The sequence below is a fragment of the Callospermophilus lateralis genome, chromosome 10 (assembly GCF_048772815.1).
Source record: "Callospermophilus lateralis isolate mCalLat2 chromosome 10, mCalLat2.hap1, whole genome shotgun sequence".
Classification (NCBI taxonomy): domain Eukaryota; kingdom Metazoa; phylum Chordata; class Mammalia; order Rodentia; family Sciuridae; genus Callospermophilus; species Callospermophilus lateralis.
The window spans coordinates 133295073-133319517 of record NC_135314.1 but is presented as its reverse complement, the minus strand read 5'-3'; the positions used below and the strand labels follow the sequence as shown (position 1 = coordinate 133319517).

The 24445-nt window shown below is 33.1% G+C and overlaps 1 protein-coding gene and 1 pseudogene across 13 annotated transcripts in view; one reads left to right on the top strand and one right to left on the bottom strand.

The window, feature by feature from the left end:
* Window positions 1-24445, top strand: part of LOC143408320 (mannosyl-oligosaccharide 1,2-alpha-mannosidase IB-like) — a 233433-nt gene that overhangs the window by 17981 nt on the left and 191007 nt on the right. For 12 of the 13 annotated variants that reach the window (XR_013155610.1, XR_013092469.2, XR_013092470.2 and 9 more), the window contains exons 2-4: window positions 10121-10376; window positions 13387-13483; window positions 20570-20688. Coding sequence is in view for 10 of the 13 variants with exons in the window: in XM_076867912.2 (XP_076724027.1) it covers window positions 10121-10376; window positions 13387-13483; window positions 20570-20688 (472 nt within the window). In the remaining 3 variants the exon portion in view is untranslated. The remainder of the gene's footprint in view (window positions 1-10120; window positions 10377-13386; window positions 13484-20569; window positions 20689-24445) is intronic. The other variant, XM_076867911.2, reaches the window with a different exon arrangement.
* Window positions 19686-20206, bottom strand: LOC143408711 (dnaJ homolog subfamily B member 6 pseudogene; annotated as a pseudogene).

Here is a 24445-nt window from a genome sequence, read left to right as displayed (position 1 = left end):
TTTATACAGATGCTTATATCAGTTCACTGGTATTCTTAGTTTGATGAGGGTTTTTTTTTTTTTTTTTTTAAGTCGGGTGAATATTTAATTTTTGTCAAGTGTGTTTTCTGCCTCAGTTAGGGTGATGATATTATCATTTTTCTAAGTCTGCTACATTGTTTGATATTTGACTATTAAACACCATTTGGGTCATTGTTTATTATATAATTCCACTAGTGGATTTCTCTGTTCATGAGGGATATTAATTAGTTTCTAATTTTATTTACTTATTTTTACTCTGATTCTGTATCAAGGTAAAGTGGTCTCATAAAATGAGTTGGGAAGTTTTCTGAAAGAGTTTCTATGTAACTGCTATTAATTTTGACCAAAATCCTTGGTATAATTCACCAGTGAAATAATATGAACTACAAGTGGATTTTTTTGTGTGTGTGTGTGTGTATATGAGAAAAGGTTTTATACATTGTTTTTTAAAATGGATTGTAGGCTGTTGACTATTGAGGTAACCTGTTTCTTGAGTTTATTTGAATAGGATTTTTTTAAACAAGGGATATAAATTGATGAATTTTGGTATAAAGTTGATATACTTTCTTTCACTTTAATATTTGTCAGATTATAGATATGTCATTTCTCTCATTCCTAATATTGATAATTTGTGATAATTTCAATGCCATTCACTCAAGAATAGGAAAAAAAAAAGTAGAAGGAAAATATGTAAGAATATAAAGGACTTTAACATTATCAACCAGCTTGACCTAATGGATGTTTATGAAGCACTCTACCCAAAAGCAAAATTCATGTTCACGTTCAAATGAAGATGTATGTACATAGACCATTTTGTGGGCCATAAAACAAGTGAAGGACTCAAACAATATAAAGTATGTTCTTCGTTACAATGGAATTAAAATAAAGATCAATGAGATGAAGATACTGAATAATCTCCAGATATCTGGAAATTTAAAACACTTAAAATCATAATTTGACCCAATAATCATGGGTGAAAGAAGAAATCAAAAGTATAATCAAATGAGTGGTCATTCTTCCAATATATCAATAGCCACGGAATTGTATGCTTTAAATCAGTAAATAGTATGTGTTGTATAAAATGGTCATCTTTACTCCTACTCTTATGAACTATTGCCTCATATTAATATAGCTGCTCCCACATTCATAATGAAACATCTTTCTGGAGGTATACCTTATACAACATAAAATTCACCCTTGTTAAGTATATAGTTAGGTGAGAGCTTCATCTGTCTTCCATAGGCTGATGATTTCCAAATCCTCGTTGTCAGCCTTGTACATCTGAACCTGTGTGCATTGTAGACTTTTTAACTTAGCATGTCTCAAGTCATAGTAGTTTGTCTCTCTTTGTCCACATAACTTTTTTCTTCTTTATTCTCAATCTAGTTAATGGTACCCCTTTTTTCTAGTCAGTACAGTGAAAAACCTACTATTTTAACTTCTTTTCCCTTTCGTATTTACTAACTTGCCTTAAACTGGTTCTGCCTTTCTGAGGTCTCTGATATTCAGTCCTCCTTCTTCATATCTATTTTAGATACAAATTATTAGGTGATTGTCTTTTTATTTTTTATTTTTTGGAACCCAGGGGCAATTAAACACCCAGCTCTTTTTTATATTTTAATTTGAAACATGGTCTCACTCATTTGCTTAGGGACTCTCTTAAATTGCTGAGGCTGGTTTTGAACCAACAATCCTCCTGCCTCAGCTTCCCGAACCACTGGGATTACAGGCATGTGCTTGTGCCTGGTGACTATTTTCATTTTTTGCCTGCATGCCTGCTTCTAGTCTTGTATCATCTCCCTTCTCTCCTCCACTCCCAAGTCAATTTTGAGGAGGTCCTCTTTTCAAAATTTAAGTACAATTATGACACTTTCAAGTTGAAGTCCTTCAGTGACTTGCTTTTGTCCTTAGAATGCACTGTAAGCTCTCTTCATAATTGAGCTTTTGCTTTCTCTGGTTTCCTTGTTAAGCTTAGTATATCCTACTTTACTGTACCCTCTTCCACCCTACATACTATACTTTAGTGGTTGTATTAAATTAATTTGCTATCTGGTATGTTATATAACTTCTTCATTGCCTTTGTACAATCTGCTTTCTATCCCTAGAATGTCCTAATTTTTGTGATCTGCCTGGCAAACTCCTGTTCTCCCCTTTCTGTTTGAAGATCATGTATTCTTTTCTGCCATTTCCCTCTGTAAATGTGCTTTCCAGTCATACTGGTATGCTTAGAAAATGGCTATTCTTTTTCCATGTATATTTTACCTTTCCTATGATAGTTACTGTTGTGATTCTCACATTTTGTGCCTATTTTATTTATGAGAACCCTTTGAGCAAATAAGGTGTCATGTTTTCCTGTGTATTTCCTGCACCAATTTCAGGGCCCCTCATGTTTGGAATATGATGATTGATCATTATTGAGTTAAGCTAAAATTAATTTAATAACTTATCACCATTGATTTAAACTGAAATTACTATTAACTCAAATCCTATTAAAGTTCCAGTTAGAATAATCTATAGTTGTTCTCTATGTAAATGAAATCTTTGAGTAGCCAAACAAATGGTCAGCCAAACTTTAGAGACAGTGAGTTGCTGTTGATGTCCAGGGCCTGCATTATTAAAATGGAAGCATTTTGGTGTTATATGGGAATCATGTGATCAAAGCAGTTGGATTTAGTGTTGAAAGTTGAGGTTCAGTGGACTTCTCAGTGTTTGACATTGAGTATTTTTTAGACTTTTTTATGTGGCTGACCAATTACCTCTATTGAGAAATAGATGTTCTTTTCTATTAAGCTATCTTAAGAATAGTAGGATTCATTCTTATGAAATGGGGAGCCCAAATGTGATACAGTTTGTGCTGTTCATTCTTACCTATAATCAGTACACTGGAAAACACACGATTTGGCTTAAAATGATAACATTCTGAAAGTTCTTTGTTGTTTATATAACTGTATTATTCTGAGCAGGTAGAGTACATTCAGTTGCTGCTAAGAATCATATTAGGCAGAATTTGTGAACAGCTCCATTATAATAGTTGACATCTTGGTTACCTCCAAGTTTAAGGAGTTATTTCATGACCTTGAAGGTCATGATTAGCATTTCTTTTTGGAAAGGCTTAAATTCCTTCAGACACTTAGCCACTAAGCTCTATAGAATGCTTCTGTTTTAGTGTTTTCTGTACTAGTTGCTGACTGACCTGTAGACATTCCTTAAAACCATTTTTGGCCTATGTTGTATATAGGTAGCTGTTTACATAACTGCTTCTACTGTTTTTATTGTGCTTTCCTGGATTCTCTGAAATTTCTCTTGAATATTATGAAAATATAGGATATTTGAGAAGGTTGTTTAATATCTAGCATTATTTAAAAATTTATGGTATTAGCTGTCATTTATCTTTTAAAAGATCATATTACATTATTGATTCTTTTTGTTAGCACATAAGGGTAAGGGTAAATTATTCATGAGTTTGGGGGGGGGAGTAATAAGAAAAAATTTAGTACAGTCTATAATGGTTGAGAATAGTTATCTTAAGTCCATATGGGCTCACATATTTCTTAAAACTTTAGTCAAAAGAACAAGGCCTGGAACTCTTAGCAAGAGGCAATTAATGTGTAATGGTGTTGGTATTGCCATAAAAGAAAGTAAGTATCAGTGGAAATTTGAAGACTTGGAATCTAGAAAGATGGGATCCAGTAGGTAGGAAGAGAAGAAATTACATTACTGAGTATCTGCTGTCTGCTAGGTAGTTTTGTTCCCTGACTTCTTGCACTCTTATTTATAACGATTCGTTGACTATTTTGGGTTTTCTCTGTAGAAGTGATATTGCTTGTGACAGAGGATATATTTTTTTAAACTTTCTTTTCCTTATATTTACATTTTTTGTTTAGTTTTATTGACTAGGACTTATACTACAACCAAATAGAAGCTGTGATGATGAGCATTCTTATTTGTTTCCCTCATTTGGGAGGGAATTGCTTCTGTAGTTTCATTATTAAAAATTATACTTGCTGTCATTTTGAGAAGACATCTTTTATATAGTTAAAAATCTCTTTTTCTTCTTTGCTGTTAGGTTTTGGTATCAGAAATGGTGTTTTTTTTTCTTTTTCTTTTTTCTTTTTGGCTTGTTTGTTTTTGTTTTTGGTAGTACTAGGAATTGAACTCAAGGCCATTCACATGCTAGACAAAGTACCCTACCATTGATCTACCTCTCCATTAGTCCTGGGTGTTGAATTTTACCACTGTCTTTGTCAGTTTCTATTTTTCTTATTTTACCTATTAGTAGATAAGTTATATTGATAGTATGAAGCATACTGGGAGAAATCCAGTTAGTTTTGATGAATTGTCTTTTTTCTGATTCCTAATATTGCTGATTTGCTTTGCTACAATACTGATTTTTAATTTTGATATTGTGTTCATGAACAAGCTTAGCCTGTGATTTCCCTTTACCATATGAGTTATTCAATCCTGTTTGGAGATGTTGAATTGGAGGTATCTGGCAAATATTCAATGGTGATAACCTACGTAGTGTTAGTCATTTGGATCTGGAGTACTTAGTTACCTGTTGAAGGCTGAACATATGTGTTTTGATATAATTAAGAAAGTACAGTTGGTTGATGTTAATAGGAGGAGTATGTTGGGGAAGAACAGAAGTGGCCCAGAGAATGGAATACAGTTTTGGTGTTAATAGAAGATGGTAAAGTCAGGTGGTAAGCTTATTGGAAAGGCATGTTTGAGGAAAAGAGAATTTTGAAGAAAGGATAAGCTTAGCTATCAATTTTTCACTTTGGTGTATGGAAGAATTATGTAAGGTCTAGGAAATAGAAACAAGTGTAGTACTCTTTAAAAAGGTATAGTGGTGAGAGGAAGGAAGAGGAAAACAGTGAAGGTAGAGTTAGAGGCAGTTAGGAGGGAGGTTTTTATTTATCTACTATTTTTTAATTGTTCTAATTACTTATACATATGGCAGCAGATGAATTTTGATTCATTGTACACAAATAAAGCACAACTTTTCATTTCTCTGATTGTACACAATGTAGAGTCACACCATTTCTGCAATCATACATGTACCTAGGGTAATGATGTCCATCTTATTACACCATCTTTCCTACTCCCATATCTACTTATTTTAAAAGAATGAGTGAGACTTCATGTTTCTAGGTGAAGGTTTAAAGTTCTAATTGAAAGTGACTACAAAAGGAAATAGTTTTGCCAAATAAGATCTCAGTGTAATTTTGTGTATCCCTGTGTAATTTAGCATCATTTTTGTTCTTCAGAGTGCCTCCACACATGGTTTATTTAAATATTCTAATTGGACAAGGAAATATAGTGGTAGTTCATCCCTGTCAAGTCAACACTCAAAATACTAACTAAAAAGAGCTTCAGGAAAGTAGACCATCTAGGATGGATAATGTCTCAGTTAAGATTAGGTAGGTTACTTATCGATTACAAAAATCACAAAGTAACAGTGGCTTAACCAAGATAGAGGTTAATTTCTGATCAGACACAAAAATTTTGTAGGACAGTATCAATAAGAGAGGCTAATAGTTTTTATTTAGTAGGAACATTTACCTTACAAAACAATTGAGGGCTCTAAGGCTAAGGAAGAAGTCGTATCTATTGGGAGACAGTTATTAATATCTGTGCAATCAGTAAGAGACAATGTCTTACATAAAATTCCTCTCATATAAAAAGCAGCATTTGTATGGTGTTTAAGAAGTCAAAATGCATTTGTTTATATCCAGGCTTTCTACTTTCTAGCTCTGTGACCCTGAACAAGTCACTTAATTTTTCTCTTTGTGCCTTGTTATTTTCACAATAAGAAAAAGAAAGGTTTTTAATAGAGGGTTAAATTAGTACAAGTACTGGTAAGAGTATTAAATAAGGAAATCTAAGTAATTGACTAAATCAGTTGCCTGGTATATGTAAGCCATAATTATTAGTTTTGTTGGTGTTTGCCTTTGCATAGTGTGTTTTCCCATCATCAGTGTGTGACAGTGTGCGTGGAATATTGCCAATCTTGATAAACTCACCTAATCCTCAGGGTCCAGAATTTTTACGGGGGCTTCATTCTGTAGACAATATTGTTTTCTTGTCTAAATTGTTGAACTCAGTCTCTGGATGAACTATGTGACCCAGAGCCTTCGCCCAAAGTTACATTGTTGGTGTTTCTGTCAGAGCTGTCTTCTATCCTAAGACTGTCAGGTGAGGCCAATCCCACTGTGGATAGACAGAGATACTTTATCACATTTGGCAGATTACTTCCCAGAAACCAAAGAAAATAGCCAGACTTTAATTTGGGGAAGGACAGATTCTTTACTACACAGGCAGATAAAAGCACTGATGAAAAAGAAAATAAGAGATGTTTACAGATAAATCTGTTGAAGTTTGTTATTGTTTGGATATAAGGTGTCCCCCCAAAGCTCCTATTGATACAGGAATATACAGAGATGAAATGATTAGACTATGAGAGCTATGACCTAATCATTCGATCCTAGTTTGAATGGACTGACTGGGTGGTAACTGTAGATAGGTGGGGCACAGCTGGAGGAAGGGGGTTACTGGGGAATGCCCTGGAAGGGATGTTCTTCTCTGTGGCCCTTATACCTCCCCTCCACCCCCATGTCTTGACCTCACTATGAGCTGAGCAGCTTTCCTTTGATGGGCCCTACCCCATGACATGCTGCCTCACCTTGGGCCCAGAGCAATGGAGTTGGCCATTGTGGACTGAGAGCTTTGAAATTGTGAGCCCCAAATGAATTTTCCCCCCTCACAGTTGTTCTTGTCAGGTATTTTGGTCATAGTGATGCAAAAGCTGATTAAAACAAAGTTGTCAAAGTTAAAAATCTGGAAAAGAAAGATAATCTAAGTGAAATAAAGGTTCAAAAGAAATGACCCACCAGGAATGGTGGCAAAAGCCTGTAATCCTGGCTACTCAGTTGGCCCAGGCAGGAGGAGCTCAAGTTTGAGTCTTACTTGAAAAACAGTAAGATCTTGTCTCAAAATTCAAAAAAAGGAAAAAAAGAACCGGTACCTCTGGGTTTCATTCCTAGTACCATCAAGAAGAAGAAGAGAAAAGGGGTGACCCAATTGATGATCTAGAAATTGGCTGTTGAAATGAAATTTGAGGAGCCAGTTGAATGAAGATCAAAATGAAAATAAATTTTTGCAGTATATAATAATACTAATTATAATGTACTATTTATTAAAAAAAAAAGAAGGAGTTTGAATGTTCTCATCATAAAGAAATAATTAGTATTTGAGGAGATAGGTTTACTCTGATCTAATTAGTGCACAATGTATACACATGTAGAAACAATGAAACATCACATGGTTTCTAATAAATGGGTATAACTTTAATATATTAGCTAGAAATTTTTTAGTGCCACTAAGTGGTTATTTAGAAAAATACTGTTAAGGAAGAAAGGAAATAAAGTGCTATCTTTCCTATGACAGTTGGAAGGTTTGCTGTCATCCCTTATATTTTGGAGGAGAAGTTAGAAGGAGGTTTGAAATAATTAATGACTTAATGTGTGTATAGAATATTACCATTTACTGAGTTCATTTAATTACCTTGGATCTCCTAGGTCAGTGGATCCAATGTAAGTGAAAGTAATTAATAAAAAGCACTATTTAAAAGTGATATAGTCACGGTAGTATCATCTGTTTTCTTGTCTCTATTGATGAAGGTCCTGATCTTGAAGGTTTTTTTTTTTTTAGTGGTTATGCCAGGTTGCAGAGTGAGTTGGTAGGGCTGGAGCTAAAATGTTTGTCTCCTGACTTTGGGTTAAGTAAAATCCCCCAAGGCCCTTTAATTACAAAATGATTCCTTTTGGAATACAGTTCTCAGGAGTTCTAATTAAATTCCTGAAATTCTGCATTTCCTCTTAAGTACTAGGTGATTGGTCTTTGAACTCTAGTTGATGTTGGTTTTTCTGAAATGGTGCGTATGCTTACTAAACTCTTAAATAAGTAGTGCTTTTTGAGGGACAAGTGCAAATGCATTTATAGATGGTTTAGATTTTCAACAGGTCTTTGAATAAAACTCTTCACAATATTTCAGTAGTACAAGTTCTGATGGAAAAGTTAAACTGTCAGTTCAATAAAGTGAGATAATATGACTGGAGTTTTTTTCTAGAACATTAAAATTTAATTTTTTTATTTCTATAAAAGTTATATAATTTTTAACACATGTTGCTATTAAGTGTACTTCTTGTGGAGGAACAATTGATTCTAGCATTAACATTTAGTTAATAAAAATAATAAATAGGAACCTATCACATGGCAGTGTTATTAACACCCAAATGTTACCATATTATCATGTCATGAATTTTAATATGTATTTGAAGGTGCATTTGGATCGCTCACCCTGAAGTCAGATTTTCTATGTATAGCTCTTGATCATTTATATAGCCTTATGGTGGTCCATAAATGTTTATCTCATAATCACTTTAGATGAGGGTCTTGAAATCTGTGTTTATTTGTATTTAATATTTTTGAGTGCCTATTATATTCCAGGTATTGGACTAGAGATTGAGGGATACATAAGTAGAGGGCACATTATATAGGATTTTTTAATAGGCCAGAATATAATTCCTAAGGATAAGGGATGCCAGGAGGTAGTGTTTTATGTGAGAGAATGATATAATCAGTATAATTTCAGAAAGTTCATTAGTTCTGTCATGTAGATTGGCAGAAAAGTGAGTGTTGGGTACTGGAATCAACTATTCCACTTTGGATTGTGAATTGGAGACCTCAGGTAAGGTAGTTAGATAGACTGTTTTGGAGCCTGGGTTAAAAGTCAGATTTGCATATTACCTTTGAGTTCTTACTAACATGTGTACCTTAAAATATGTGTAACTATAACCACAACTTCTGAAATAGTAATTTTTTCTATATTTTTGAAGCTGTTAGTCTGTGAAAGAAGACTATGGTTCAGGAGTCAGTCCCTGTTCTTGTATGATGTGGTTCAGGCCTTGAAGGAGGACTTTTTCAGAAAGTCCTGCTCAGCTCATGCTCTGGGGGGAAGTCATGTGAGCCATATGGTGAGGGCTGAGCCTCTGGAGGTCATAGAGAAGCAGCTGAACCAGAGTAAACTCTAGGTTGTAAGACTCTCTGGGAGTTTGAACTTGGTTAGCTTGTTTCCAGGGACTCCTGTGTTGACCAGTTTTTAAACGACCCAGAAACAAAAGAAAGAGCCCTGAACAGATAACCTATTCTTACCTCTACTTCTTCAGAGAACCAGGGCTCATGGCTCAGTAGGGTTTGAGAGCTCAATAAGGTTTACCAGCCTTTGAGTTTGGGTATCATATGATGAGCTCAGGAGTTATAATCTATCTTTAAAGGTGGCCTTAGAAATTAAAGATGCAATGGGAATGAGTGTTATTCTTGACACAGTGATGTCTGTGCATGTATTTTAAAGCATGAAACCCTATCAAATCAGAAACGCTTCTGATCCCAAGAATTTAGGATAAGGAACACTCATACAGATCCATAGGTTTTAAATGGACATATTAAATTGGAATCTGTATTTTCAATGGCAACCAAGGAGGGTTTTAAGTGGTCGTGTCCACATCAGTTGAGCCATCGCACTATGAAATCTTAGTTCCAAAATTTAAAAGTTTTAGAAGCATATGCTGTACTTACAACAAATGAAATTTATTTTTTTCCCTTTGTTTTTTCCCCTTTGTCCTTGTATTTATATTTTTGTTCCATCTCTGACACTTAATTCTGTTTTACTTTCTCTCCTCCCTTAATTTTTTCACTGCTTTCTGCTTTTTTCATGTACTCATAAGTTACTAACTGCCATTTTCTCTATTCTGACTTAACCTTGAACTTGGAACTTTGTTTCTAGGTTTCCTCTTTCCCTACTATGTAAAGTCCTTACTCTTCAGCAAAGTTCATTTTCTTACTCATATCAAGTTATATTTATCCTATTCTTTTAGGCAAATCTGAGTCTTTCTCACTGTTCATTCTTGTCTTTCAATGTCAGAATTAGAAAACAGTGATCAGTTTGATGAGGAACTTTTTTCTTGTTTAAAGGTTGATTTTCTTAAGAATGCTCACTCTTACCAGTCTTCTTGTTGTTGTTTTTCTTTCCTCCTAGGGAAGAAGAAGAACGTTTGAGAAATAAAATTCGAGCAGACCATGAGAAGGCCCTGGAAGAAGCAAAAGAAAAATTAAGGAAGTCAAAAGAGGAAATACGTGCAGAAATTCAGACAGAGAAAAACAAGGTAGCTCAAGAAATCAAGACAAAAGAGAAAAAGCCTCTGCCACCAGTCCCTATTCCAAACCTTGTAGGAATCAGTGGTGGAGAACCAGAAGATAGTGACATAAGAAAGAAAAGGGAAAAAATTAAAGAGGTAATAAGCTGAGATTTGTGACATGGACTGGTTATGGACATGTGTTTACCGGGCTGGTTATAGAAGTGTGTGGATATAAATATATATATTTATACCATCTGTGTTGCCATATTTTGATATTTTTTGTTCTTGGGTCATAGTTGTATTTCAGTTTCTAGGTCGGCAGTAAAGACTAGAGCTCTGTCTCTTTCTTAGTGTTGATTGTAATAAAATTATGTACAGTCACAAATTTGATACAAGGTTGTTGTTTTCTTTCTTTCTTTTTTTTTTTTTTTTTTATTACCAGGGATTGAACTTAGGGGTACCACTGAGCCACATCCCCAGTCCTGGTTTGTATTTTATTTAGATCCAGGGTCTCATTGAATTGCTTAGCTAGTGTCTTGGTGTTGCTGAGGCTGGCTTTGAACTCCTGCTCCTTCTGCCTCCACCTCCCGAACTGCGGGGATTATAGGCATGTGCCTCTGTGCCTGACACAAGGTTGTTTTGATGGTTTTAGCATTCTCATTGTGTTCAGATATCTTATGAAATTTAGCATTTTATAAATAATATAGAATAGAATCCATTTATAATTTTTCTACAGCATAATCAATTTTAAGTCTTTAGTTAATAAGAATCTTTGCTTGTGCAAATCTTTTCATAAATAAGTAAGCATAATAACTATTTTTAAGGAGTTATTATGGTACCTCTAAACTATACAACACATTAAGAACATATTTCTTCCAAAGAGTCTCTATGAATTGAAGAATGGGGAAAGATTTACCTAAAAATTTTTTATATTTATTTAGTCTAGGACTTACTTACAGATAAAAGAGAGTAACTGAGGGAGGATCAGTATATTTGAGATGAACTTTGTTGGTTAGAACTTATGATAATTTTGCATGGAGTTTGCACTTGTACAGCCTCTGAAGGAAAAGAGTTTGTCAGAATATGATAGTATGGACAATATTTCAGAAAGCTTATTTATCTTAAAATAAGGCATTTAATTTAAATGGCCAAATATCTACTTGCATATATTCTAGTAATGGATATAAAAGGTTTATTAGATATTTTAAAGTTGGACTTATAAATTATTATAAAACCTGGAGCTTGATGGAGTGAAAATAGAACTGTACTCTAATTTTTACCTCATCTTTAGAGGTTTTGTTTTATATACAGAGACTGCTTAAGATACTTTCTTTGACAGTGTTGGAGGGAAGAACAGTGATAGATTTTTTTTAGATGCCACTACAATTTTTTGAAATAACTTTTCATATATATAATAATTTCAGATAAATAACCATGTGTGTTCAGGGGACCCCCAAGGTGACCCTGAGGCTCAGTGAATTGCTAGAAATACAAATAGAATTCATTTTACAGAATATTAACTGATTTTAGTTTGCTGAACTTGTAGCCTGTTAACTTTGCTAAGATCATTTACTGATTTTAGTGGCTCTTTTGTACATTGCTTAGGATTTTCCTTCTACATAGACATGTCCTATAGGAATAGAAGTACGTTCCCTTTTTCCTTATTTCTCTTTCTTGTCTTTATTGCACTGGCAAGGCCTTCCAGTACATTGTTTGAAAGAAATGCTGAGAAAGAACAAACTTGATTTGTTCTTGACTACAGGTTTAATCATTTAGTGTTTTATTATTACATATGGTGTGTTAGCAGTAGGTTTTTTTGAAGATGCTTTTGTTAGGTTGAAGATGTTTCCTTGTAGTTACAGCTTACTAAATTTCTGTTGTGAATGAGTGTTGAATTTTGTCAAATAGTCTGTATTTTTGTCTATACAGAAATGATCACAATTCCCCCACCCTCTATTTTGTTAATATGGTGAATTATATTAACTATTTTTTTTTAGTTCAATTAGTCTTCTAGTCTTGGGTTAAACTCTTCTTGCTCACGGTATGGTATTTTCCTTATCTATTGCTAATTTTTTAAAAGAATTTTTTTTCTGTGTTTGTGAAATATATTGCCCCGGAGTATATTTCTTATAAAGTCTTTGTCTATTTTAGATGTATGATCATGCTGCCTGCATTAAACAAATTGGAAAATGTTTTAATGAATAGTATGCTATTAAATGAATAGATTTTTGATACACCATAGCTAGTATTATATAATTCTGCTGATATATAATTAAATACTTTGTTACCGAACTTCTTGGGTTGTAAGAAACTCAGTTCAAACTAACTCATATAAAAATGTTTATTAGCCTAATGAATTTAAACTATGGATTTAGAATTGACTCAATTTAAGTATGTAGATATAATTGTTAGTAGTATGCATTTATCTCTATTTCCTTTTGCTATCTAGTTTTTCCATGTTAGGAGAGCTAGTCATTTTCAGCTCCAGGATTCTATATTATATAGACCTTGTGATCACAAAATGAAAGTCTCCCTGTTTCCCAGTGTCTATAATAGTATGTTTAAAAAGGATATGATTGTCCCTACTTAAGTCACATGAACCCAGTCACTCTGTCTAGGGATTGGCAAACTATAATATGTGTGCCAAATTCTAAAAAACTGCCTGTTTTTGTTTTTTAAACAAACTGTGTCGTTTTGGTTATATATTATCTAGTACTGCTTTTGTGCTACCTCAGCAGAGTAAAGTTTTTTGACTTCTGATTGAAGGGTAAGAAATTTTCTCGCCATGCTGAATTAATTAGAGATAGAAGCAAAGCCCTGTGATTGACACCTCTGATACAGTCACAATGAGGGCAGGGTAGCTGTTTCAAAAGGATTGGCAGTTCTTAAAAGTAAAGAATGCCAAACACCTTGCTCCTCAAGAAAAATTGTTGATTACACATAATTTTTTTCTGTTACATAGATTAACATAGTTATGTATAGATTGAGATTAACATAGTTATGAGTTTTTTCACACTGATACAAGTGTTAATTGAATCATATGCTTATGTAGGGAGACCTAGAAGAATGTATAAGAATATGGTAATAGAACCCTGAATTACATGAAATATAAAAATAATGGTCTGCGAATATTTTAATTTGATGAATTATAATTTTTTCTTCTCAGATGATGAAACATGCCTGGGATAATTATAGGACATATGGATGGGGTCATAACGAACTCAGACCTATTGCAAGGAAAGGACATTCCACTAACATATTTGGTAAATTTACTTTTCTCTAATTACTGTTTCCATTCTCTGTTTCCATATTTTAAAACAAGATTAATTTTTTAAAAGTACTTTGTAAAATCTGAGTGTTTCTGTGGAACTGTAAACGTATATTTTTTTGCAAACATGTCAAGATTTAGTTCTAGTTACTTTGGAATGCTTAGTATTCCAAATACTATTTGTAGTTTTTCTTCTTCAACACAATACCATTTGTGTATGTAGAGGAAGAGGGAAGAGATAGGAAATTCCGTTAGTACTATATACATTGAAAAAAATAAAAGCAATACACCCAAAGTGGTTTGGTTGGTAAATTGAGTTATGTTGTAAATTCATAATTCTTAAGGAAAAATTAACAGTTTGTGTGTTAATGGAGGTTTGAGGAAGAGTTGTATTAATCTTGAGTTTTGTTTTTCCTACCTCTTTTTAGCTCAGTTCACTTGTTGACCTTTTCTGTTTGTTGGTTATCCAATTTGACTGAACAGGTTTTATTAAACTCAAGTTTAAGTCTTGAGAATTGTTGATCTACTCCTTCTTGCCTTTACTCCTTATCCCCATTTTAAATGCTCTTTGATGTGATGGATTTTTTTTTTAAACAATGATAGGTGAAGGCAAGAAAATTTTAATGGGGATTAGAAGGTACTATACTTATAAGAAGGTACTATACTTCTATACTAGTCACATGCAATGAAGTTTCTTTATTAATCAAAGTTTATCTTCACAATAATTCCAATGACAGTATTTTTCCTTGTGACACTATGAAAACATTTTTCTTTTTTTTATTCCTGAGATTTTTATTTTTATTTGTTCTTTGGTTATATGTGATACTAGAGTATATTTTGAAGTATTTATACAAACATGGACTACTTCTTATTCTAATTAGAATCCCAGTCTTGTGATTGCACATGATGTGGAGATTCACTGTAGTGTAGTTATATATATACATAGGAAAGTTAAGTCAGCTTTATTCCACTGTCTTTTCTATTCCTGTTCCCCCTCCTTCCCTTCATTCTGCTTTATCTAATATACTGAATTTCTGTTCTTCCCCTCTCCCCCTTGTTGTTTGTTAACATCTACATATCAGAGAGAACATTTGACCTTGGGATTTGGGGATTGGCTTATTTCGCTTAGCATAATAGTCTCCAGATCCATCCATTTTCTGTTAAATGTTATAAAGTTTTTTTTTTCTTATGGAAACATTTTTTTCTAATGCTGTAATTTGCCTCATAATGTGTGTGTGTGTGTGTGTGTGTGTGTGTGTGTGTGTGAGTGTGAGAGAGAGAGAGAGAGAATTACTGGGGATTGAACTCAGGAGAATTCAACCCCTGAGCTACATCCCAAATCCTTTTTTGTTTTTGTTTTTGAAACAAAGAACTTTGGTCTTGCTAAGTTGCTTAAGTCAGGGTTCAAACTTGGGATTCCCCAGCCTCAGTCTCACAGTAACTGAGATTATAGTTGTGCATCATTGTCATTGCTCGTCATCATGTAACTTGTTTTCTGTCAAAAATAAAATGTCTTAAAAATTAATTTTCCCTGGCTTTGAGAGATGATGTGGCAGAAGAGGAAAAAAAATCTCCTTTATGCAGATAATCAGTAACTACCAAGAATCTGATACTATATTTAATTTGGTAGCTGTCATTTAATGAAATAAAGTATATTTCCTTTGCAGAGGTTACGCGTTTAGAAGTTTCCATTGATTTGTAGATATCAGAAAATGAGACATTAATGTAAAAAAATACATTATACTTACTGGTTAATTAAATTAAATTCTTCCCTCAAGTATCCCTTTATAATAAGCTCAGTGGTTAGTTGAGCCTTTTTAAAGGATTGGAGTTTAAACATGAATTGAAAATAAGAAGTAAATGTTGATTTTCTACTTTTTTCAAACTATAGTTCTTAGTACATCTGTTGTATTTTCATGTATCTAATAGGTACTGGTTCTGATATTTTAAAGAAAGAGAAATATTAATTTTATCTCATGGAAAACATATATTGTGTGAAGAAAATTTACAGTGAAATGGTGGAAAAAGCAAAACCACAGTCTGCAGAATTTTCAGTAGTCAAAGTTAGGTGTTTTGTCTTTCTAAAACTTTTTTAGTGCTTAATTTTTTTCCAGCCAAATAAGCTAAATGGGAACAGATCCTTGATTATGATTAGTCTTTTGTATGTAGTTGGTTTATTAAAGGATACGTTTTTAAAGTTTAAAACTTTGTTTCCTACTTTGTTCCTTCTTCTGCTTATCTCATATTCTCAGTGTTTGAGAATTTTTGTACATCTGTTTTTTTACCCTCCCCCCTTTTAATAAAAAGCCTTAAGGGAAGTGTAGAACTTCTCTGTGCCTCATTTGACATACCCAATTCAGTGTACCTGTATTGAACCAGAATCTTAAAAGTTAGCAGAAACTTGTAAAAGTCCATGTTCTATAACATAGGAACATATAAGTGGATATGGAAATTTTATTTTAGGCTACAGGGGAAAAATTGATCAAAAACAGGTTCTTTTTCCTAGCTTTGATTATTAAACAATTCTTTCATATTAGTAACTGAAATTAGTGTTCCTCTGACTTCTGTGTAATTCATCCTTGGCATCAAAAGATTCTTTATGTGGAGATAAGTGAAAATGCATATCAAAATGACTTAAATTAAAAAGCAAATGCAATCAATTCAATGAAGTCCTGAAACAGACTTGATTTCAACTAAACTTTTTTTCTTTAACTCTTTCTTTTATTTATCTCTTTGTGTTCATATCTTCACCTGGCTTATTAGCAGGATGCTTGCAGCATTTGAAATTTCATGTCTTCATAGTGCTCCATCTGTGGAAAAGAGAACACTGTAGAGAAGAAATAGTTTGGTTTTTTAGATGTTTCAGTGAAAGATTCATTGTTTCATGTTTTTTTTTAAATTGGGTCTTGTGCCCATGGTTGAACCATGTACTATACCTAAAAGGTAAAATATGTTCATTTGGTTTTGCCCAAATAGGACCTGCCCTTGAGGCACATGATTGAGGAGAGTTAGTACTGATACTAATTATTAAACCAGTGATAAGTAGAATGAATTCTTAGTTTTGTTAGGGAAGGGTCTTTTTTGCATTTAAAAAAGGAATTTTGAATTGGAAAAGAGTATTCTTTGACTTTGTAATGCTTTTTGAAAGGTACTTTTTATTTTTCATGTGCATTTATATAGATATTTAATTAAATTATTTTCATTATTTCTAACTTAACTAGGGTTTGATTTGCTAATACAGTGATGATTTTGGCTTTCTTGTTTTAGAGGGATATTGGTTTGTATTTTTCTTGAAGTATCTTTGTCTTGCTTTGGTATCAGGTTAATACTGGTCTTATAAAAGAACCAGTATGAAACTGTGAAGCACTTATAGTAATCAAAATAGTTTTTAAAAAAAGAAGAGCAGAGCTGAAGAATTTATATCACTTGATTTTAAGATTGGCTATAGAATTCTCATAATGAGGACAGTAGGATTTTAGTCTAATGTGAACAAAGAGATCAGTGAAACTGATCAACATACATTGTTAAGTGGTTTTTAACAAAAATGATAATTCAGTGGGCAAAAGGATAGTCTTTCCCACAAACGGTGCTGGATCAACTTGAGGTGTACTTGGAAAAGTAATGAAATTTGACTCTTTCTTCAACATTGTAGAAAACATATGAGATTCTCATTTGTGACCTTTAAGTAAGTAACTTTTTTTTTCTTTTTAGAATATAGAAAATATTAACTATAAAATTGGAGAGGTATTGGGAACTGAATTAGAACAAATTATATTCCATGCTTTTATAGTTATGTCAAAATGAATCCTATTGTTATGTATACTTAAAAGAACAAATAAAAACATAAAATTCATAACACAAAATAATATCTCCACTTATCCATTAAAATGTCTGAAATTTGAAAGACCCAAATATTGACAAGGATGGTGGAACAACTGGAACTGTCATATTGCTGCTGGGGGTATAAAATTGTGCACTCTGGAAAGCAGTTTGTTAGTTTCTTATAAAGTTAGACTTACCATATTGCCCAACAATTTGACTCCTCACTGTTTTCATCATACAATGAAATCAGATAGTTACTTTATTTTCTTTTTTAAAAAAATTTTAATCTTATCCTGTAAACATTTTATGAAAATAAAATATACAGACCAAAAGCACAGAAACCACAAATGTGTACAAGCTAATTTAACAAGCAGGAAGAGTCAGCAATTTACACTGTTATAGAAATAGATCACTATCAGTATCTAAAAGCCTACATCCCAGTCACCATTTCCTAAAAAATGATTATGATTATTCTGACATCTCATTCCATGTATTTTGCCACTTAGTGACATTTCCTTAATAGAATCATGTTGTGCCAATATTGATCTGCACTTTAATTATTCTGCTGAAAAATTGTATTTTTGAAATTTATCTATTTTTATGAGTAGTAACTTTTTTCATTATATTTGCATTTCAAAACATTAGCTGTTATTAGTAATGCTGCTATGAATATACTTGTACATGTTTTTTTTTCCATTTTTATTATTGTTCAAAACATTACATAGCTCTTGACATATCATATTTCATACATTTGATTCAAGTGGGTTATGAACTCCCATTTTTACCCCGTATACAGATTGCAGAATCACATCGGTTACACATCCACGTTTTTACATACTGCCATACTAGTGTCTGTTGTGTTCTGTTGCCTTTCCTATCCTCTACTATCCCCCCTCTCCTCCCCTCCCCTCCCATCTTCTCTCTCTACCCCATCTACTGTACTGTACTTCATTTCTCTCCCTTGTTTTTTTTTTTTTTCCCTTTCCCCTCACTTCCTCTTATATGTAATTTTGTATAACAATGAGGGTCTCCTTCCATTTCCATGTAATTTCCCTTCTCTCTCCCTTTCCCTCCCACCTCTCATCCCTGTTTTAATGTTTATCTTCTTCTCATGCTCTTCCTCCCTGCTCTGTTCTTAGTTGCTCTCCTTATATCAAAGAAGACATTTGGCATTTGTTTTTTAGGGATTGGCTAGCTTCACTTAGCATAATCTGCTCTAATTATTTTCCTTAGTAAGTTATGTTTTTTCATTAATTTGTATTCAAAATTTTTACATTAGATTTTAAGTCCTTTTTTCCCTATGTTTAATAAAGGTTTATGCAGAATAAGAGGTAGTCAGCCTTAAAATTAAAGTAGAAATTTATTCTATGAAACTTCTAGAATGTGGTACTTTTTAGTGGTTAGCTCTTTGAAAACTTTTCATTTTCTTCTGCTTTTTCTGTTAAGAATTTCTGTTTTTTTTCCTTTGATAAGTCAAAATAATGCAATATTTTCATAGAAACATCCCAATTCCATTTGTTTATTTTCCAAATTTGTTAAAACATGAATAAAATGAGCTTCTTATAATTATCTTTATTTTTTTTCTGTATTTATTTGTTGTTGCATTTTTACTCCTTTTGTTTTGTATTTTGTTACTTGCTTTTGAAAAATTAGGTTAGAGGTAGATTTACCATGTGATTCTTTTCAAGGAACCAAATCTTTTGAATATATTATTCTGATAGTTTTCTTCATTCTAATTCATTAATTTCTGCCTTTAGCTTTTTCTAATTCTGCTTTGTTTCTTGGATTTATTGTTCTTTCTTACTTGCATGTTAAGTTCAAACATTTTCATTTGTTCCTTTATTTTTTTATTTTTTTTTAAAGCAAATGACAAAGACCCAGCTTACTAGCTTTTAAAAACTAAGCTAACATTACATAGTTAAACAATTGTCAAAACTTATACTAAGTTGCCAGCATTCATGTACAACAAGAAAGCCTTCTTAAATTTTTATTCAACTAGAAATGCATTACCATTAATATATTAATATCTTTAATTATAAACTACTGGAAAAAAATCCAGTATACAATCTTGTCCTAGCAGTACTCAAAAGTCAAGACTCACCTTGGATTACATTTATTAAAAAAGAAAAGTGCATATAGATACTGTAACAGTTTTAAAGACACACACACAAAATGGTCCTATCGTGTGGTCCCAACAATAAACTCAAAAAAGTCTGTGACAAATATGGGCTCAGATGAGGTGTGTATAAATAGATTAGATTAGATACAATTATACTGAAAGTTGAGTTTGCTTGAAATCTTTAAAAAAACAGTTCCTGTTAATGTTAAAATGGTGCATGTGTAGTTCAACATTTGTGTTAAATGTGGGCATTGAATTACTTATTATCCAAGTGTAGCACTATTTTTTTTTTACCATTTATTGTTAAGGACTGTAACTGACAGTCTTCTTCAGTCTTCTACTCTTTATTGACCATTCTCAACATTTTGTAGTGATTTTTTATGCCATTCACTATTTTAATAGAAGTTGATATAGATTTGAAGTTGCCCATCCCACTGCTGCCAAATAATGTTGCAAAGAATGAAGGGGTTGCCGGTGAACTAGTGACCCAGATGAAGTCAATCGTGTATCAAATGAAGAAAATAATCCAGCTCTGAATAATAGAAATCCACTGAAAGCAAAGAAAAATGAGCATGCATCTCAGTTTCTGCTTCCTTGGGGACCCCCACTTTGGTTCCCAAAGAAGACTTTAAATCTGTGTTCAAAGAAGTTGAACAAAAATGAGTTTATTACACCAAAAAATTCTCTGAGGACATCATCCGGATTGTGGAATGTGAAACCAAACTAAAACAAAGTATCAAAATGACTTACACCTCCTCCTCCACCATTTAGTCCTTCTTAGCTACACTTGTCATAGCTGTCATCTTGAACAACACTTGCCTTTTTAAATTAATTCTCCTTTTTATTTTCTTCTTTTTCCTATCTCAGTTAAGTAGATAGGTATCTTATATTCTGACCAGACAAAAATTAAGGAGAATTACACTTTCAGTTTTCCCTTATTTTCCTATTAGTTATCAATGTGCCATCTTCAGTAAAATATTGTAAACTATATTATCTATTCTAAGGGAATGGTGAACAGTCCTGGGTATTCTGTTTTGGTCCTTATAGTCTTTAATTTACTTTTAATATATACATGTAAAATAAAATAGACCTAATATGAAGGGGATCTTTTAATGAATTATTTCCCCTCCCCCAATATAGGAAGTTCACAGATGGGAGCTACTATAGTAGATGCTTTGGATACCCTTTATATCATGGGACTTCATGATGAATTTCTAGATGGACAAAGATGGATTGAAGACAACCTTGATTTCAGTGTGGTGAGTATACAGTTGATAATTAATCTCCTAGGTTGACTAGGAAAAGGCATATTTTTCTTTGCTGTAGAACATAGCAGAATATTTGTATTTTTCCAAAATTCATATATTGAAACATAATCATTAATGATGAGTCCTTGGGAGGTGATTGAGACATCAGGATAAAGCCCTCCTGAATGAAATTAGTGCCCTTATAAAATAAGCCCCTGGAGAGCTGCCTTACCCCTTCTACTTTGTGAGGACACAGTTAGAAGGTACTATCTATGAATCAGAAAGTGGGCACTCACCAGACACTGAATCTCTGACATCTATATCTTGGACTTCCAGAACTGTGAATTTCTGTTGTTTATTAGCTACTCAGTTTATAGTGTTTTGTTATAGTGGTGCCAGTGGTCTGTGAGGCTAAGCATGATAATAGCAGTTTAAAGAAATGTTAATACTAAGTCCTCTTTCTTCTTTGGGGATCATCAGCTGTTACTTATTTTTTGCATAAAATACACACCTTTTGGCAGCATCTTTTTTTTTTTTTTTTTTTACTTTTCTTGCCCTTATCATTTGAGGTATTGTGTAAGTGTGTTAGATCAATAATTGGAGTGGGGAAAACAATGAAATAGATACATCAGGATTTAAAAAGTGCTTTGTAAATAATAAGTGGGTTTTGGGTTTCTTTTTTCTTTAGAAAATATTTAATGATTTGGTACAACTCTAAGTTGTTATAATCAGGCTTACATGTATCCTTCCAATACTTTGCCTAGCACAATTAATTCTAGCTATGTGGCTCAGGAATTTTATTTATTCTTTTTAAACTTATGATAAAATAGTTATCTTATTGTAATATTATGAGGATTATTTGACATAATCTGATACATTTTGGATGCTTAGTGAAAAATCATTATTTTCATAAGACCAGTACCTAAAAGGCATGTGGGCTGTTTTGTCATATTCGCTGTTATATTCCATGATATTGCCATGTGTTTGCTGTGTTCCTTTTGACTCTAGTGTCCTTCACTTCTTCTCTTATGTTTTTTTCTGTGACACTCATTAATAGTTAAACTGTGATTTAAATCAGTATTTATTTCTTTTCTAATGATTTTCCTTGTGCTAACCAGAAAAAACTGTTTATCTTCCATTATGTTATTCTAACATTAAAAATGCTGGATCTATTTATTGACATATCTTAATTAGAATAATTTTATTATCTATTAGGTTTAGGTTTGGCTATGGGTGGCAGAAAAAGCTAAAATAAAATAACCAAAACAAGATGTTTATTTCTATTTCATGCAAGTCAGATACTGAGATGAAAAGTCCAGGGCTGCTTCGGATAGCTCCTTGGATCATCAAGATCTTAGGATCCTTTGTCTCAATTGCTCTATTAACTTCAGTATATATATAGCTTTGACCTCATTGGTATGAGATGGCTCCATAAGACCCAGGATCTTATCTACCTTCCAGATGACATAAAGGAAGAAAAGAGAGGATAGATATGTAACTAATCTTTCAGAACACTTCTTGGGAGTTGGTTACTCTATTTTTGTGTCCATGCTATTGGGTAGATTTTACTCATGGTTCCATCTAACTACACAAAAGTTGAGAAATGTCGTGCTTTTTTTCCCCCTTTGTAGCTAGGCAGATTGTTTTTTGTATATCTAGTATATAAAATTCCTACTATAAGGCCGTAAGGATATATAGGAGATACGTGTGTGTATACATGCATATATGTGTGTGTGAGTGTGTGTTTATTTTGTTTTGTTTTGTACCAGAGATTGAACCCAGTGCCATCAACCACTAATCTATATCCCCAGTCCTATTTTGTATTTTGTTTAGAGACAGTGTATCAGTGAGTTGCTTAGCGCCTTGCTGTTGCGGAGGCTGGCTTTGAACTCACGATCCTTCTAGAGCTGCTGGGATTATAGGTGTGTGCCACCATGCCTGGCCAGCATATATTTTTTATTCCAAACCTTTTAAAGTTTTGCTTTTGTGTTTTATCTTTAATCCATATGGATTAAAATAGGCAGCTATCAAGTGATATTAGCACCATTCATTTATACATAAATAACACCCTACTATTTATGTATGCCATTATTAGTCATATGTTGGTCATATTAATTTGTTCTTTTCCATTGTCTGTTTTACTTATCCCTTCTTCAATACTAAACTATCATAATATTTTTATAAGAAGGTTAATATCTGTATCTGAATCATAATATCTAATCTTGGTCTGTGAGGAAATTATTTTAGTTCTCATTTTTTTCTTTTTAACGTCTCTTGAAATTTTGATGAGGATTTCATTTAATTTATAGTTTAATTTGAAGAGAATTGGCATCTGTGTAATCTCAGATACTCCTGTTCATTTACATGGCAGCTTTATTATGTCTGATAATTTCCTTGAAAGATCATTGTACCAATCAGGGCTCAAAAAGGAAGCAGAACTATACCATTTGTTTTTTTTTTTAAATAGAGAATTTTTTGTTTAGAATTGCTAGCCAAGTAATGGGGAACTAAAAAGGGAAAAAGTATATGGTGTCTCCAGAAGTAGTAACTACAGGAAGCAGCTAACACATGTGGCTCTCTGAGAACTGTGGGAAGAGTTTGGAATCATTAAAATTTAGTAGCTTGAAACCTGAGGAGCCAGTACCCAGAGCTGCTCAGGTGTGGCTGGTCTTTAGGAATTCTTAAAAGACTCTCTTGATGGTGAAACTCTGGCCTCTGAGTAGGATACCCTGTAAGTGCTTGGTATGTTTTACCAAGTGAGGGGTGGCCAAATGCCTGTAATCTCAGTGGCTTGGGATCAGGAGCCTGAGGCAGGAGGATTGGAGTTCAAAGCCAGACTCAGCAAGTTAGGGAGGCCCTAAGTAACTCAGTAAGACCCTGTCTCTAAATGAAGTATAAAAAAAAGCACTGGGGATGTGGCTCAGTGGTTAAGTGCCTCTGGGTTCAATCACTGGTACCAAAAAAGAAAAAAAAAAAAAAAGAAAGAAAGAAAAGAAAAATAGGCACAGTGAGATTGGTTTGGGGATTGTGTGTATATGACAGGATAATGCCTTGGAACCAACTGCCACAACTAGGGTGAAGAACCATGGCTTGTGTGATGCTGTTAGAAACTGGAAGTAAACAGGAAGGAGTAAGTCCCTTCTTCTTCCTCTAGTCTTGTATTTTGTTTTTATAATTGCCTACTGGTGGGGCCTAAACAGGAACCAGCTGATGAAAGAGAAATCTATTTTCATTTCCTTTATATCAAAGTTAAAGAAGAATGAATTTGAACCTGAGAGAAAATAGTTGATGGTATAGTTGTTTTCTGTCTCTTTATTTTTAACCTATATCCTTATGTTTTAGCTAATTTGCACAGTGTGTATTTGAATTTTGTTATCTTTATGCAGAGATGCAGTCTTTTATTTTAACAATTAAATTTGAAATATTTACATTTATTATGATAAAATATAATTAGGGTTGGGTTTTCCATCTTTGTTTTGCTACTTACATTAGAGTATTATACTTTTCATTTAATTTTATTTTCTGTTGTCTTTTCATAATTTGAATTAAATTGCTTTTTTTAAAAAATTATTTTTTAGGTTTAGGTGGATACAATATATTTATTTTATTTTTATGTGATGCTGAGGATTGAATTCAGTGCTTCATGCATGCTAGGCGAGCAATCTACCACTGAGCCACAATCCCAGCCCTAAATTATATTTTTGTCCCTTTTCCTCTACTAGATTGACATTAGACTTTCCACTTCCATCCATTTTGGGATTACCCTTTA